At 37.9% G+C, this 18,804-nt stretch overlaps 1 protein-coding gene across 1 annotated transcript; it reads left to right on the top strand.

Annotated features, from left to right (window-relative positions):
- The first annotated feature begins 274 nt into the window (after positions 1-274).
- On the top strand, positions 275-9,955 carry grhl2a (grainyhead-like transcription factor 2a). The gene is made up of 16 exons (XM_027029190.2): positions 275-291; positions 1,665-1,851; positions 1,940-1,995; positions 2,323-2,668; positions 2,792-2,850; positions 3,016-3,172; positions 3,337-3,448; positions 4,268-4,362; positions 6,208-6,366; positions 6,547-6,634; positions 7,326-7,459; positions 7,763-7,800; positions 8,175-8,263; positions 8,455-8,540; positions 8,625-8,689; positions 9,247-9,955. Exons 1-16 carry the CDS (start codon positions 275-277, stop codon positions 9,359-9,361), a joined length of 1,803 nt encoding a protein of 600 aa, XP_026884991.2. The 3' UTR covers positions 9,362-9,955.
- The last annotated feature ends 8,849 nt before the right edge of the window (positions 9,956-18,804 follow it).

The raw sequence follows: 18,804 nt of genomic DNA, 5'->3' as shown, positions 1-18,804 counted from the left end.
ATTTACTTATTAATGCACACTTTCACAAACCTTAATCCTTTATCAAAGGTGTCTTGGTGAACGCGGAATCTTTAAGTTTTTTTTACCCCACATAAATTAGGACTGAAGCCGTTGTTTTGTTTATGGATGGAACGTGCGCTAAAGTCAAACAGATGTTAAGAAGCCAGGTCACGTTTAGATAGATCTGTAATTTTTCTGAAGGCGTTCACTGACTTTGAAGTGTAGGTTCCTGGGCGGTTTCTATCTAGCAGAAACGGAATACAACGTGTATTTCATGGCTCATGAGGAAAGGTAAGTTATGAGTTGCGACAGCCCACCTGTTAATTCATTTAAGGTATGCTGACATAGTGAAGTCTGTCAACTGCTTCAGTGGTTCACACCCGCTGAGTAAAGTGACCTTGTCTTTTGTCGTTTAAAAGCCTTTATTTACTGAGGAAGCATTAAAAAGCCTATCTGTGATCTTAAAGCTTTGATGACAAATCATAGCAGAAGACAGGATATACATAACTTCCAATGGTATTTATGGTATTGTATCTTAAAATGATCTCAGTTGTATTTATAATCTGCTGCTTCTTAATATGATCTATATTTGCTCAGACGTTAACCTAGATACCCTAACATCCTTTTACAGCCTGGGCTTTTCATTTCTACACGGCAGTATCCATATCCATTGGGAAAATACATTGTCTGCTGGGGTAGGACACTATGTTTTGATGTAAAGGGAGAGCTCTGGGAATAGCAGGTGCTTGGTGAAGCCCTTTGTTGGCTCCAAAATCCCTCAGGCACTGAAAGGTTTGGGTTTTATTTAGCATAAATGTCTGCTTAACACAACAGGGTCACCCCCTGTAGGAATATTATGTATAATCAAATTTCATGTCAAAGCTTTATAGAAAAACCTTTAGGAATGAAAATGAAGGATTAAACTTGAGCATTTTCATTCATCCTTGTATTACCTTTGCACTGCTTCAGTTGTTAGCATTTCAAGGTTTGCTCTGAGCTCTGCTTGTCTTGTTTTCATCCTTCAAATAGTTTGACAGTTTAACCGCTGGCACTTATGGGATCATCACACAGTGGATTAATTAATAAGAGTCCTCAGTCGTGTTTGCCCACTTTTGTAGGTGGTTCTCTATCAAACAGGAACATACCATTAAACCAAAATCCTGTCTGACTAGAAAATTCATATGAATGACTGTTGTGTGTTTTGACAAACCAGCAAGCTTTATATATATATATATATATATATATATATATATATACACACACACACACTCTAGATATGTCTTTTGCTGTATTAAAACCACAAATATAGAAAGGAGAGCAGGGGAGTTGCACATGAGAACTCAGTTTAGGATTCCAGTTTATCTGGTTTTCTCTGTTTTTAATGTCAAGATTTTCCAGTCATATTATTCCAAATTAGCTATGTAATCAGTAGGTTCCAATGATTTCTTTTTGACATTTACTGGTCAGCTGAATTGTAATGCACGCACACACACACACACACACACACACACACACACACACACACACACACACAGACACAGAGACAGAGTTATTTGCACACCCACATACCTCATATCAAAACCTGCACTAAGACTAAAGACATTTCAGCATCAGGAGCACAGTTGGCTACTTGTGTTCTAATCAGTCTTGATTCTATGGTACAGTAAGCGGCTAGTAGTGGTGGTTCCCAATGAGACGTCCTTCCCGCCCCGCCGCGTCTTCACTAGTGAGGATGAGGCCTGGAGGGCTTATCTAGAGAACCCACTCACAGCAGCTACTAAAGCCATGATGAGCATCAATGGAGATGAGGACAGTGTGGCAGCCCTTGGCCTCCTCTATGACTACTACAAGGTCAGAGGCTGTGGGAAGGCTTATCAAGGTAAACCATCAGTGATGCTTTCAAATGATGAAGCATATACGAGTTATTTCTTTCTCTCAGGTTCCAAAAGAGAAGAGACTGCTGCCTATAGCTAAAGTTGCTGAGGAAGAAAAGAGGTACCACACATCTAGATAAATTCATATATATGTTCCACACAGATAGATTTACATATATGCAACACGCACTCAGATAGATTCACTAGATTCAGATAGACGTAGTACACATTCAAATATATTTACATATATGATGATATAGGATATATTTGACAGAGCAACCTTGTGTGCCACAAATCCTATTGTAACTTTGAGTAATAGAAGTACTGTGTTGTATACTACAGGTTTGATTACAAATGTACAAAAAAATATTTCCAAGCAGAAATTTCCCAACATCACTCACAATGTACAGTTAACTGCTAATATTTTTCTTCATGTTTTGTTGCGCAGAAATTGGCATGTTGGCATGGAATCGGTGGATGAGCGGGTTCAGGTTTCCAAATCTCTCCCAGTCAACCTCTCCCTCAATGCTGATGCCCACAGCGCAGAGGGGAAGCGAGACTCCTACGGTGCTTTGCCAGCACAGGGAGGTGTCGTTGCCACTGTTAAGGCAGAGGTGTATGCCCACGGCCTGCCCACTTCCAACCCCCAGAGAGAGGGGCAGTCATTCCAGCGCCTGGCCTTCCAGCAACCTGCTCAAGAGGTAGGAGCAGTTAACCACAGCCGCTACATGAAGGATGAGCAGAAGAACATTCCAGATAGCACCTTTGAAGACTCGTACAATGGCGAGAATGTGGTGAGGATTTGGGCTTATGTGTATCTATTAGTTAAAACAACTATTTGGTAACTGATGAAAATGGTTGACTGTAGATGTTAATATGGTACTATGTGGCCTTTTGCTGTGTTTTTTTTTTTACAGAAATTCAGAGTGCCTACAACTCTAGGGGCCCAAGATTCTCTTTATGAGCAGCCAGCAGTGTAAGTCTTCTGTTCTGACATGACATTCTGACTTTTCATATAGATTGTCATGAGGGATAAAAGTGATAATCCTCTTCCTTTTTCTCCCTCATGACAGTCCATATGAAGATATCTCTGTCTTCTCCATGTCTCCTCTAGTAACTCCATTCCTTTTCTTAGGTGCAGAGACTCGTTTGTGTACACTATAGAAGCAAGTCGCTCGGTGAGGCAGAAGGAGGGTGAGGGGCCCATGATCTATCTGAACAGAGGGCAGTTCTATGGCATCACACTGAGTGATCCACAAGCCAGCAAAGGTCTGCACCATTCCATCAACAAAGTGCGGGTGAGTCCTGTTGCAGCTGGCATAATAACTATCTAAGCATCAGAGTTCCACTGCCATGGTAACCATCTAAAGGTTTTGCATTCCGGTGGCTTGGTAACCATCAGAAGTTTCTGCATTCAGTGCTTGTTGGTGCCTTACACACCCCTGACCTCTCTGTCTCATAGAGTGTGGTGATGGTGGTGTTTGGAGAGGATAAATGTCGCGATGATCAGCTGAAACACTGGAACTATTGGCACACCCGACAGCACACTGCCAAACAAAGAGTCCTGGATATAGGTAACCGACTGTGTGTGTATGTTTAGAAACATTGTACTTAGGGTACAAAGTACCATTGGGGTACCATTCAAGGGGAATCCCCTCTTTTGGCCTCAACAAACTGTGTGTTTTTGAGCCTTCATTTGATAGCCTTTTGCTTTTCCTTCATATGGTATCCTGATATTAGTACAAGGCTTAAGGCAATGTAATCTGTCACCTTTACTTTCACATGGAAAATGGGCAGACAATAGGAATAGGGTCAGGCCTGGCTGGGATAGGGGGGCTGTGGTTGACACCTGGAGACCATTGTGGTGGTCTCCGCAATGTGCAAACCCACAGGAAGTATTGGCATTTTGGAGGGCTTGGAACACAATACACTGCAATGTTTGACTTGACAGTATCCAGGGATTCTTTCGTAGCACTCTAGGCTACAGACGAGGATTTGAATAGATATGTTAAATGTTAAGGGGAGAAATGCCCATAACTAGTCAGAGGCAGTGAGGCTTGCTCTCCTGTAACTTGTGATAAATATTAACCAGCATTGTTGTATAATATAATTTCAAATTATGACAGTTCTAGTGTAATGTTTGTGAGATTGTTATTTAACTTGCAATAGAATACAAAATGTCTTGTTTGCTTGTGTTGCTCTTGTTCTTGTTGCTATGATTTTGCAGTGAAAAGACAAACAAATAACATTCTCCTGTCATTTTACCTTTAGTACATGGTACATTTGAATGTGTTTTATTCAGGTGACTTTCATCAAAAGCATTTTTGTCCTTTTGAAAGTGTCCATGCAGAAGGTCCTGATTCCTGATGTCTTCTCTCTTCCTTTCTATTCAGCTGATTACAAAGAGAGCTTCAATACCATCGGAAACCTTGAGGAAATTGCCTATAATGCTGTCTCTTTCACTTGGGACATTAACGAGGAAGCTAAGGTGAGTGTCTAAGTTTGTACATTATTACAAACTCTCACAGTGAGGGTGGATAATTGAGCAACAAGTCTAGAATTACTACACTGTCATAAAATACTCAAGCCTCCCCTACTCACTCCTTATAGAATAAAACCCAGTATAGTGTATATAGAAAGGTCTCTTAGTGTAGAAGATCATTGTTTCCAGTATATTTCCATTGTTTTCCTGGATCTATAGGTGATATAGTTTATGATAAGGCATTCTGAGCAAAACATATTCAATATTGCCACACATTCTAACAAAAACAGACTTTTAATAGTAGCAATTTAGTGTAGTAATATTGTAATACCCATAGATTGCATAACAAGTTACATACATTGATCAAATGCTTGCTATTGTTTCTTTACTTTTACATGCTCCATTTGAAAATCAGACATATTCAGAGGACACTTCAGTTTTTCCTCCATTTTTTAAAGATACTTCAACTAAAATGAAACAATATGGGCAGTCTTGTTAAAAAGCATAGACAGATGTAATCAGATTAGATTATATTAGAATAATACTATTATAATAATTTGATTTTCCCAAAGTGTTTGATAACCATAGAGAAAATGCTATCAGTGTAACACAAGAACATTGAAATATCTGTTTTTGATGAATTATCAAAGATATTTGTATGCATATGTCAATTTTAGTCCATTTATTCATTTATTTATTTAACTAGTTAGTTAGTTAGTTGGTTATTCTGGTTGCCATGTAATAGATGTTGTAATATAGATTGAGCATATTGGAATTTAGTTGACAGCGTATAACCCATGAGCCAGATATAGCCATCCTGTAATCTCCCCCAGTCTGCATGCCACATCATGTGTACAAGAAAAGACTTTGAGCAGAGGGGATTTATGGAGATGCTGCATAACTAATGACTTTCCATTAAAAAAAAACCTGCTACTTGTAATGAGCAGTTCACCCTTGACTAAAAGCAGCATGCCCACTTCTGTTACACAATCCCCATCACTACACCTACAGCAATGACTGTATGACTGGTATACAGTGCAGCACCCTTCAAAAAAGCTTTTTTCTAGTATCCAGTTTTCATTATTGAGGACTTACAATAAATAATAGTGTATGTGAAATGATCTCAGATGCACTCATTGAAAGCAAGATTGTGGTTTATTAACTGATGTCTGTTGAAAATGATCATGTGATCATGAGAAAGAAGAGGTTCTCACAACGTTATACCATAAGCCTTCTTGTTAAACAAAAGCTACAGGCACAGACATGAAGACAGAGGAGACTGTCAGTGGGAAAGTATTTTCACTCTGGGCAAAGAAAATTCCCACATTTCATCTCCAAAAGTGGTTTTTCCAGTGTCTCTTGAAAGATTGGCACAAGACAAATTACAGTGGGAGCCATTTCAAGTAAATGTCGTTAACCTAATTTGAATAAACTGCTTGCCCAAACAGAATTGTAGGTAATGCAACAGTGATCTGGAACAGTGATGATTCTAGGAATTTATAAATGTTGTGACCACTGGTTGGCCAAGGCAACTTTAGGTGTTAGTCCATAAGGCACAAAAAAAGAGATTCCAGGTGAACAAGTGTAGTGTAATATGTGTATGTATGTGTAATGTATATATTACACATACATACACATATTACACTGTGTATATTGTATATTTCCTAAGAGATTGGTATATTTCCTAAGAGATTGGTTAGAAGAATAAAATATTTATCTTAAAATAGTTAATCAATATATTTTTTGTTATAAAGTAGGCAGATTAAAATCTAAACAAAAAGACCACTGAAATTCCATGCCTATATTGTGTTAGAACTGTGTGTTATTGTGTTTTTATTTTCCTCTGTGTAGGTGTTTATCACAGTGAACTGTTTGAGCACAGATTTCTCCTCTCAGAAGGGAGTGAAGGGCCTTCCGCTGATGATTCAAATTGACACTTACAGCTACAACAACAGGAGCAACAAGCCCATTCACAGATCTTATTGCCAGATTAAGGTCTTTTGTGACAAGGTTAGTGAAAAAAAAAGTTTCTATAACCGTGAATAATAACTGTACCTATTACAATACCTAATCTCAAAACCATTCTAGTGTCTGACCAGCTAGTGATGCATCATAAACAATATGCAAATTAGCTATCACCTTGGCTTTTTTATGTGAGTACTTGTTCCGGCACATCCCACTGATTCACAGGGAGCTGAACGGAAGATACGGGATGAGGAGAGAAAGCAGATGCGGAAAAAGGCAAAGGGTCTCATGGCTGGAGGGCAGGGTCATAGTGGTGAGTCAGCGGAACCATTCAGATTAAACTTCAGTGTGAATGATCTCTCACACTGGAGTGTACATATTATAATATATATGTCTAATTTGAATATTTTGCATAAGTAATGGATTACAATGAGGTTTGTGTGTTATGTCACTTTGTTAGATCATTTTCTGTTATGATCTAATTCTGTTATGATTCATATGGCATGAAATTACATGCAGAATATACACAATGAAATATGGTAATAATTATATTACAATTTCTTATTGATTAAAATTAATGTTTGTTGACACTGCTTCCAAATTAAGCCCAGACCTAAACACTGGGGCTGCGCAATGTGTTATTTGTTAACACCGTATCACAATATTGTTGCCTGTGCAACATTGCATATCAAAGACATGAAGATGAATGTAATAAGTGATAAAAGTTTCTGCTATGTGGGTGAGCACACTGAATCAAATGTTCTTGATGAATATTCTGTTAGTGTTCAAGCATTTGCACAGTGTGGCAAATGTGCACAACCTTTGCAAGAATAATGCAGCCCTCTTTAATCAAGTAAAATGGAAATGATAACTGTTCCAAAAAATTTCCAATGGCAATATAGCAGCATCGTTTTAGAGTGGTCTTCAGTCCATATTGTGTAGCTGTAGAGAAACACAGAACTGTGCTGGTCTTAAAGCTGCTCCTGTTCTCTCAGACCTAGCAGGAAAAGCAGTAGGTCTTGGACCCTTAATGAAGAAATCAGAGATTACGTTCTTTAAATCCATGACAGACCTGGAATCCCAGCCTGTGCTCTTCATTCCTGATGTCCACTTCAGTAACATACAGAGAGCTGCGCAGGTGAGCGCTACCTAATCTGCCTGCACTATTGTTGGTATTTTCCACAGGGAAGCTGTCTGGTTACCATGACGCTGCTATACAGTGTAATTGTTTTGGTAGGGAGGAAGTGGTAGGGAATAGGAGAGTAACCAGGTAAGCATAGAACCAGCTGCAGCCATAAAGGAGAAGACCAGTGATGCCAAAAAGACTATTCCCACATTTCACATTACTGTCCTCTTATCCATGCTTTAGAATAGTTCCTTAAATCTTGGTACTGTCTACTATTTTGACTTACTAATATTTAACCTTTATGGCTGTCTACAGGTGTTTGGCTATGGTACGGAGGAAATGGAGAACGATAGGTAAGCATTACCATTAGAGGTGTCCCCTGTCTCCAATTAGAATTGTCAGATTACACATTTAATAGCTCAATTGTTGTCACTGGTGCACTTCCCTTTTAGTACATGCAAAGTATTTCTAAGGATTTTGTAACATAAAAATCATAAATTATTTTTTACTTTTAAGTTAAAAATCTTTGAAGAATTCAGCCTTAAAGAAAAACACATTTTCTTTGTATTTTAGTATGGAAATCTATTTGTTTATATGTTTATACATTGCTTATGCATATGCTTTCATGTTTTCAGCAAGTGATAAATAGGTTTTATTCCAGTGTCATGGAATTAATATAATTCCCATGACATGAAATTGGGCTCAGTGATGTTTACTTTTACTGCAGTGTGATAATGAAGAGGATCTACAAACAGTCAGAGGATGACCCCTGCTCTCCACCAACCAAACAGAGAAAAGGAGACACACCAAGGAGAGGTAGGGCACAGCATGCAACCTGATTGTGAAATATTAATTATTAATACTACCTTCTTTATTATGAATGGGTAAATGAATTTGTCCCAGAGACACTGAATCTGAAAGATTCTTCCTGTCACTGTGTTTCATTGTCTGAAGGGATTCTCACTCTCTAGTTCTTACAATCAATGACCATAATCATTCCTTAACAGTTTTGCTGTATGTAAGGAAAGAAACAGATGAGGTTTTTGATGCTTTAATGCTGAAGTCTCCAACAGTGAAAAGCTTAATTGAAGCTGTAAGTACAAACTTGTGCTTCTTCCAACATATGTTTTAGGGTGATGTGTGCAGAATTACAGGTTTTCTCCTATTCTTATTTTAGATATCTGACAAATACTCTCTATCTGTTGAGAAAATAACTAAAATCTACAAGAAAAGTAAAAAAGGGTGAGTAGAAACAGTAGCCAATGGAGCTATTATATATAAGATTACAACTATAAGATTCTGGCTTTGAATCATGCATGATTAGATCTGCAGGTTTTATCTGATTTTAATGGAGCATAAGTAATTTCCCCACTAATGAAAGCAGAATGTAGGAGTTGAAAGTCATTCATCATATTAGCAGCGATGGAGATGTAATGCCATTACAGTGAATGCTTTGTTTTTAAAAAAATATTTTTGTTTCAGTACTTGGATACTTAGTGCAGTGAACTACATAGAGGCTACCATGTCCATAATAAGTAATCAGTTTCAGAGCAGTTTTGCATTTTCGTCTCCAGGAACTTATCATAGCATTCGTAGCATAGTATATATAGCATAGCATTCAAATTTTCACAGTTGTATTACTGTTGCATTAAAGAGGAACCTTAATCTCATTAAGATCATTATTTTAGGAAGTCACGCAAATGGAATACAATCCTGGGTTTGAATGTATTGTGCTCACCCACCATGCAGCCTGTTGTGTTCCGCTTACAGTTTCTTTTTTTCTCTTATTTGATGATTAGAATTCTGGTCAACATGGATGACAATATCATTGAGCAGTACTCCAACGAGGATGCCTTTATTCTAAACATGGATGCTCAGATGGAATGCTTCCACATCACACTCACAGAAATATAAGGACTGCATTTTGAGAATTTGATCATCCCATATTCATGGTCAATATGGGACCCTGCGTACTTGTCCCATTTTCACAACATCCCAGACTGGCGTATTGGGTACGGTGTTGGGGTGTAATACATCGGATTTTTTTTCTGGTTGAGAATAATGTATGATGCGATGATCACTGCAATTATACAATACAGTGCAAGAGGTCATGACAAATAGTGCTTTAAATACATTCTTGGCTTTCTCTTGTTTTCAAGCTCCCTCTACTGGCCAATAGAAAAACAATGTAAATTACGAATGCAGCTATGTTGTAGCATTTGTACTGTAGTATATTGCCCCTACAAGGTCTAAATAGCACTAAGTCTTCTCCACACAAAATGAATCATACTGGAAAGGTCCTGCATAGTCATACTTTCTGTTCTTTTCTGTAAAATATGAACTCAAAGGATGCTGAATTTGAATCCTGGCCAACCTACAGTCCCTAATTCTGCTTTGCAGTATATAGAGGGAGGCATGTATAGCTTGTGTGTTTATTGCATGTATATATTTAATTTTTTTAAGAATATAGTTTCAGACTGTGTATATACTTTTTTATGAATTTAATAAACAAAAGCTGTCTTTCCTGTCTTGTTTAAGTGGGAAACTTTGACAATTTGTCCCATTTACTGAATTTAAAATGAGGTAATCTTTAAAACACTTGCAAACATGAATATTCATTGGTCATCTATAAGATTCTTCCTTGGAAAATTCAAACTGAATACCAACACATTAGTACCAAAATAAAGGGAACAGCTAAAGGAAATAAAGTATTTCCTTCAGGATCAGTCTTATATTTCAAGAGGGTACTGGGACTTTAAAGTAGATATGTTCAAATTGTCACTCATCATCATGGGAAGCCAAAGAACTAGCTTATCAAAAGATGGTCCTAGTAAACATCACAGAAGATATGATCTGAAAACATTTTAGATAAATCATTTTAAATTCATATTTGTATTCATTGCAGCAACGTTTGATTTTTTTGTTCGTTTGATTTGAGAGTTCTTTGGTATTGGATGCCAAGTGAATCTTTGCATTTGGTAGTACATTTTTAGATCCCAGAGATACACAAAGAGGAGGAAGACAACAGTACCTTTCCTCACTCTATGACATTTTTTTTAGGTTTAGCTGCATGTCTCTAGTTCAGTTTGTCCTCTCAACCTGCTTGTTCGGGATAAGCACCAGTCAGTTTCAGCAACACATAAGGATTAGTACGTTTGCTATTTGGATTGCAAGAAATGATGCTCTCTACACTGAAGACAAAAGTTTAAATAACCACATTTGGTTTAATACTGAAAATGTAATTATATCCCAGGTATGTAAAAAAAAAAAAAAAAAACTTCCTGGATTTCCATTGTAATGTAAAATTCACTACCTGTTAGTCCTCATATTTTAGAAATTTTACCAGTAATATTCATAATTTATTGTTTGGGGTGTTTTCCAAAAATACACTAAACATAGCACTAGACTTTATATGTTTATTGTGTTATCTCTTTTATCAATTTCTGTTGTGTGGTTTGCATTACCTGACAATGAGTTGTCAAATTTGTCTCAGTATATTTACATTTTATATGTATGGAATTTAGCTGATGCTTTTATCCAAAGCAACTTAATATTATGACTGAATACAACTTGAGGGTTGCTCAGGAGCCCAACTGTGGCAACTTGGCAGTAGTGTGGCTTGAACTGGCAACCTTCTGATTACAAGTTGAGTACCTTGAGTACTTTGGTGCTATATTTGTCATATATATATATATATATATATATATATATATATATATATATATATATATATATATATATATATATTTTTTTATTTTTATTTTTTTTTTTTTGCTCATACCTGTGACATTGGCTTGCTTTCCTTAGACCTTCATTGAAGAACATATAAATAAGTCCCTTTGTGGAAGAATGTCATTTAAGGACATTCAATGCTTCACCGGAGGTTTGACATATTTTCATTGAGATAATTCTTTCCCACGGATTCCCTCAGGCTTTAGTGCTCTCTTCAAAAAGGTAATGCAAGAAGGGGAATCCTTGGGATTCTGAGAGCCTGTGAGCTTTTCCTAAACAGGCTGGATGACGGGAATGGCTAAAGGCCTCCAATTACTGTGAGGTGGCTCTATGCCTCTCTCTTGTGGTCGAAGTTGGCCTAGCTGAGAGCCCAGCCCCGTGCTGTGCTGTTACAAGTAATTGGTGTTTTTGAGGTCTGTATCTAGTGTGTAAAACAATTGTAATATCAGCAGTTTATCAGTGCATGCTGAATGTCTGAGCACAAAATCGAGAACTGTTGTCTATACTGGCAAGATATGCTTAATCCAGGACTGCAGGCAGTGCTTGAAAAAGGCTCACCTTGGCAAATATATAACTGGCCTTTTTAAAGACTAAGCACCACCTAATAGCACTCCCTGAAGATTTCGCGTTATATTAAGTACTAAAAAAATGTATATGTGAATTAAAATGAAAATAGCATGTTTATTTCTTTAAAAATGATAAATTCAAGTAAATTGACGGAAAACCCGATGTCGCTCTGGAAAACGCCATGAACAAACACTCTTAGCATTAGCTATGACTGACTTGGACTGAATTTTCCAGTTCTGGCTCTTCAGACTCTGGCAATATTTTTGAATTTGATGAAGATGATGAATCTGCAGTGAACGTGCAAGTGACTATATCATAACAGTTAAATTCGATCATTTAGATTTGAGCCTTAGAAGCTGCAGCACAGAGCAACAACCCGACTTAGTAGTCAGATTTGGGAATTCCGGCTTTTAAAAACCCTTTATCTTAGCCATTATAATGAACACTGATCGTAAAAGTATTACTGAAAGTAATCTTGTCTATTAACAATTATGTATAGCAGGGGCGTTTGATTAGCTAACTAGATAGCCAACTAGTAATATTTCCCATTATATTAGCTTGTCATGTAGGGTATCTAATGCTAGCTAGCCAACTAGCTAGTTATCAGTGCTCGCTTTTGCTAATAACCAATGTCTTAGCTAAACTAGCTTGCTGATGCATTTGCTTTACTGGTCTAATGTGCGTTTTTGGTAGGTTAATCATGTGTGTCTGAGTTGTATGTGTCCAGGCTTAAAATGTATGCATTATCATTGCTTTCTCTTCTGTGGCTGACCAGGGAATGTCTGAAAAACTGAAATAAACGGATGTTTAATCATTATGGGAAACGTAGCCTAGCTAGCTAAATAACGAACATTATCAAATTCGCAATGAGCTATTAATGACCATAGCTAGCTAACTAGCTAAATGCAAATGTTTAATTATTGTTGTAAAAGCGATCTACATCAAATTTAAAATATACTGTAACTAGGTTATAACTCGGCAATGCAACTACATGGTGTAGTGTTAGCCTAGTATGCCTTGAGCCAATAAGTTTAGCAAGTCAGTCAGTTAGCTACTAACTTAGCAAGGCTAGCTAATGTCAATTAAAGTGGACGAAGAAATTGCACTTATTTATATACAATCTTATTTATACAGTGCTTTTTACAACAAATGTCACAAAGCAGCTTAACAAATTTCCAAGTTCAAGCCCCCAGTGAGCTCCAAACAAGAGACTGCGATATGTTAGTGATTGGGAGACCATTGAGGTTTACTGAGTAATTAGAGTGAAGACCTAGGTGTCTCTGGGCCTAATAAAAGCACCTATTTTATCAGGATTTATTTACTTATCCTGTTTACTTTCATGTTCTGGGAGGCTCTTGAAAACCTCTCTTTCGTTTCTTTAGTGTTTCATGCCCATATTGAAAAGCAGCAGTCGTAAAATCAAGTCTTGTGAGCCCGGCTTTCCACATCCCAGAATTGTGTAATCTTCAAGCATGAAACGAGCACTACAGATAATAGAGTAAGCGAATGGTCTTTTCCAATGTGCCCTTTTAAAGTTGACAAATATTGTCCTTTTTGGCTATTGTGGGATTTTTGGGATATTTGTGGACAACGGTCTCACTGTACATTTAATTATTTCAGCCAAAGACAACACAACTTTTTTGTCAATTTGTATCACCTACAATTCAACAACTCAAGCAAGCGGTTTTAACATTTATTGATCTGAACACATTTACATTTCAGATAAGAAATTTGTTTATGACAAAGTCAGATGTATGTAACAGATTTATGTAGCCTATTTTAGCACGAAAACTCGCCCCTGTGGTGCAACAAATAATACACCTTGTTAGTTTTAAACTACTATAGAGTTTAGTATAACTTTACACCCTAACTTACCTGGTAACGAACTTACCTGGTGCAACTGACTGCAGTCGTTGTGATCTTACACTACAAATATAGCAATTTTGTCTACTACGCAAAATGACCTGTGAACTTGTGTAGTTTTTAAGTTTTTATATATAAGACTAATAATGGTAAAATAGGGTTAGGGGTAGATTTAAAAAAAACATTTCTTTAGGTACTATTTATTCCTTACAATGCCCTGCACGCAAAAACTATAGCAAAACAATGTTCCAGACAACAAGCAAATTTGTAAGCATGTTGTGTGGTTCCTTTTTAATGTTACTGATCAACTGATCAATTCGAAATGCGTTATACAGTCAGTGATGCATATGATTTCTCAGCTATCTGGAAATGTCATTTATACTAGATGTTAGAGAATTTGAGATATCTAATTATCATTTCAGATTTGTGATGCTTCAAATGACAATTCTGATGACGTCACTGAAGATTTCTTAAACGATATTTTGACTCTACAAAATATAATTGTAAATATCTTGCATTGCCATCCTCACTAGCAAGATTGTAAATGCAATATCCTTAATTGTCATTTTGAATAGTCAAGTCCTAATTCTTACTAGTCAAAACTCATCTGTAGATATCGTAAATTGTATTACGGATAGTCAGATGAAACCCATTACATTTTAAAACCGCTTGCCATAGGTATTCCTTGATCTTATAAAAACAATTTTTCCAACTATTGTTACGACCCTCGGTTGTTTTGTTTGTCAGTTTCTATGTATTTTGTTGCAGGTTGTCTTGTCATCCACGTTTCCATCACCGCACCAGGTGCTGACGATTGACGGTGATCGCAACGTGTGGCCTGATTGGTTATCCTATCTTACCCCACCCTACATATATCCCGTTCGAGGAAAAGCACCAGCAGCACCTTTGCATACTTGCCATTTTGTCTATTTTGTACCTTTGTTACTGAACAGTTTTGATTTTTTGGTTGTGAGTATGCGAGGGTTTTGTGTTTAGTTCGGTTATGTCTGTACAGAGTATGTTGGTCATAGAGATGTAGGGAGATGAGCCATTTATTTTGGGTACTTTCTTTATCCTCTGATTTGGTTTAGGCGGTTAGGGCTCGTTTTTGTTTATTCTTTTTCTTGTTAGGCAAGTTATTTTATCTGTTCTCGTTCCAGACCTGTTTGTTATTTTGGCATCGTCATCTCCCAAAGTACACCCCTCTACGAATAAATACCACTTTTACTTTATTTTATCCTTTTCCCCATCTCTCCTTTTTTTGTTACGGTCCAGAGCCTAGACCAGGTCATAACAGAATTCGTTGTTGAATGTCGGAAGGATGATTTGTTGCTGATAGCAGATTTCTTCGATGTAGTGGTGCCTCGTAGTGCAGCTAAGTGGATAGTCAAGGCCACACTGTATGATGAGCTTGTGCGACAGCAGATTCTTCCAGAGGCTGATTGGAAGTTGGGTGTTGTTCACTTGCCTGAGTCTCCAGTCCCAGCAGAAGCTGAGGCTGAAGTCAAAGATTCAGTGTGCCTAGATCCCACTACTCCCTCTCTGTCTCATGTAGATCCGATGCCAGCTCTACGTATGAAAGAGCTGGAATTGGAACTGAGTAGACAGAAGGTTCGTGCTCTTGAACTTGAAACGCACCAAGATGTTAGAGTGAGGGAACTTGAACTAGAGCTGAGACAAGCCTGTTCTGTTCCTATTCCACTTGCTAACTCTTGTCCAGTGCCTACTCTACGCAAGGCGCGTGCCCTTTCCCCGTCCCTTCGCCTTCGCCTTCGACTCCGTCGATTTGTACAGGTTTTGATGTCAGCAAAAACCTGACATTGGTACTCTATTTCCGTGAGAATGAGGTTGACACGTATTTTCCCATGTTCGAACGTATTGCAACCACACTACAGTGGCCAAAGGAAGATTGGTCGTTAATGTTGCACTGTAAGCTAGTGGCAAGAGCTCAGGAGGTGTGTTCTGCTCTTGTTGCAGCTCAGCAAAATGACAGCACATTGTCTCAGTGTTTCGCCAATACCATAGATAAAGAGAGGTTATCTATGCATTCCATAGCCTATTACGTAGACTATTACGTAGTGTTTTGATGTGTAATTGGACTCCTCCCAATTCTGGTACAGATCGTGAGTGGAGAACCACATGCCAAGTGATAGTACTGAAGCCCCACAAGATACATGTTTTGACTCTTGCAGATGACCATTTCTTATCTGGACACCTTTGTATTAGGAAAATGTATCAGTGTGTGTTACAATAATTCTTCTGGCCAACGATAAAACGGCATGTGGTCCAATTTTGTTGTTCATGTCATACTTGTCAAGTTGCAGGGAAACAGAATCAGGTTATCCCGCCAGCTCCCGTGAAGCCCATTCCAGTAATTTGTGAGCCCTTTGAATGGATTATTATTGACTGCGTAGGTCCGCTCCCTAAAACAAAAGCAGGTCATGTATTTTTATTGACCGTTATGTGTGCTACCACTCGGTTTCCTGAAGCTGTTCCTCTTCGCTCCCTTAAGGCCCCAGCCATAGTAAATGCTTTGATTTTTTATTAGTTTTGGTCTGCCTAAATACGTTCATTTTAACCAAGGATCAAATTTTATGTCGAGACATTTCCATAGAGCTGTGCACCAGCTGCAGGTAAAACATCTTCTATCTAGTGCTTACCATCCTGAATCCCAGGGTGCTTTAGAAAGGTTTCACCAAACCTTAAAGACCATGTTGAGAACGTTTCGTCTGTCACACAGGAAGGACTGGGACGTGGGTCTCCCCCTCCTGTTTGCTATTCGTACTACTCAGGAGTCACTCGGATTTAGTGCAGCTGAGTTAGTGTTCGGATACACCGTCCGAGGACTGTTAAAGATGTTGTTCCTCCCCAGCTAATGTTCTTGATTGTTATTGAGTTCAGTGAGCTAGCACATAAAACCCTAAACAATACCCAGTGTACTATGAAGACTAGGTACAATTTGCAAGCTGTTCAGAGATCCTTCCAGGAAGGAGACAAAGTGTTTATTACCTTAGCTGGGTTCTGCCCTTCATTCTCAATTCGCTGGTCCGTATGTGGTTAAGTCACAATTGAGTGATATGGATTATGTGATACAGACACCTGACCATAAGAAAAAGTCACGTGTCTGTCACTCAAACGCTATGTCTCACCTGATGCTTCCACAACTGATGGTAGTAGTTGTGCACCTGTTCCGTCCCTAGTCATAGCCCCAGTCACCTGCCTCATATTAGCTGGTGCTTAGCCTTTAAAATGGCTTAAAATACCCAAAAAATACATAATGCAATATTTATCATCATAATTAAGTCTACATTCAAAACTAAGTCTATGCTTTCAGACACAGTCAGTTTTCTATCTCTGTGCATGTGCACAAATGCGTTGGTACTTTTTCAATGCTATTTATCCCTTTTCCTGGTCCTTTGTCAGTATGGTGTGACTCCCAGTGTGTGGTTGGCCCTCCACTGGCCTAGCTCATTAAGAGGGGATGTCAGTAGATGAGCATGCTCCAACAATAACATTCCCCTGGCATGTCTTTTTGCATCTTCCAGTGATGGGAGAGGGTACTGTCATAGCAGAACAGTGGCTCTTGACAGTAGCTAGCAATATGATGTCCAATATCAAGCTATTTACCCACACATATTAGAGGTATGTTAATTAGTGAAGGGAACACAACTCTGTAAGTGAAAATACATTTTGAAACAAAATATTTTGTTTTATTTTCCCCCTTGTTAATCATTATTATTACTTTATTGTAATATTCAGTATATAGTATTATTGCTACATTTTAACATTAGTGCTCACTTCTTTCAAAGTGCATAAAAGCTCCTTTTTCAGTTCAATATCTTCAGTTCAGAAAGTTCTTAGCTGGGTTCCCTTATGTCACTCCCAGACTGACAGCAAACTTGCAAGGTACCTTTGAATCCAGTTTAGCCTAAAGAGTAATGGTGCCTTCAGTGTAATATTGGTGATGCATTTTCTGGAACAAACCAAATAATTCATAAGCTGTATACATAATCAAAACTAATGTGTAAAAAGAGCTTTGGCTTGTTTTGTTTAGACTCTGCCAAACAAGCTGGCCAAGTGACAGTCATGTTAATATGGAACAGCCCTGAACATTTCTGTGGCCTTGAAGTGAAAGCACAGATGAGGCTCAGGGTTCTATAGTTCTTTTGAAATAAAACTGAGACCAAACCAATAATTCAACATTCTGAGAGTCAATCAACCTAACAGTTTTTTGTTTTTTTTTCACATCTACATTTACACTGTCTGATGAGTGTTTTATGGTTGACTCACTGCAAGCACATTGTAAGTGTTTTTCATTCAGGTTTAACTGATGTCCAAATCATCAGCAGTGTTCTTGCTGCAGTATGTGACAGAATGGCCCCCTCTTCCTAGAGTCCTCCTGTCCGAATGACGTGTGTGTCCGTTGCTATGCCACTGCATTGTTAATTGGTCATTGGTCCTTAGTTATCGTCTTTTTTAGTAAGTGTATCTAAAGCTCTGTTTGACTTTGGACAGACAGTAAAAGCAAAAATATCTAGGTTTCTCAGATACTCTTCCCTCCCTATTGTGGATAAAGAAAGATGCCAAAGGAGAAAGGATGTGTGCAGTGATGATAGCAGAGCAGTATTTGTTTTGTGTGTGTGCGCATTGTTTTCATACTGGTCAAATAGCTATAAAAAAGCTCTAACAAATTATTATGTGCCTTTGTCAGCTGTTTTGCTTTTTATCCTTTTTTGGTTAAAATGAATAAATAAAGCAACAGTTTGAGGATACTGCATTATTGTTGTTGTTTAAATCATAGATTTACTCGGGTTAATGTCTCACCGTGCAACATAACGACTTAAATTATAATATGGATACTTTATGCTTATGTTAATGAATTAAACAAGTAACGACCGTGATCCATACGCTTTACAGAAAAATTAGTAGAAGAGTGCATTTACCAGCCAGTTGTTATCGGGTAACATGGACCTTGTTAAAACGAACAGAAACATCGTGTTACAAGACAGGTTCATGACTTGTTACTGCATACGACTGACCGAACAGCAATAGCTGCCTCGATCCATATTCATAGTCATTCATTCGTTTTCATAATTCATATTCATAATTTGCGCAGTCCACGGAAGGTGGAATTTTCGTTTTAAATCAAAAGTGAAAGTAAAGTTTGAGAATACCCAGAAATCAACAGACATTTA

The sequence above is a fragment of the Electrophorus electricus genome, chromosome 10 (assembly GCF_013358815.1).
Source record: "Electrophorus electricus isolate fEleEle1 chromosome 10, fEleEle1.pri, whole genome shotgun sequence".
NCBI classification, from domain to species: Eukaryota; Metazoa; Chordata; class Actinopteri; order Gymnotiformes; family Gymnotidae; genus Electrophorus; species Electrophorus electricus.
The sequence above is the reverse complement of the archived record's forward strand: the minus strand, read 5'-3'. Positions and strand labels throughout refer to the sequence as shown.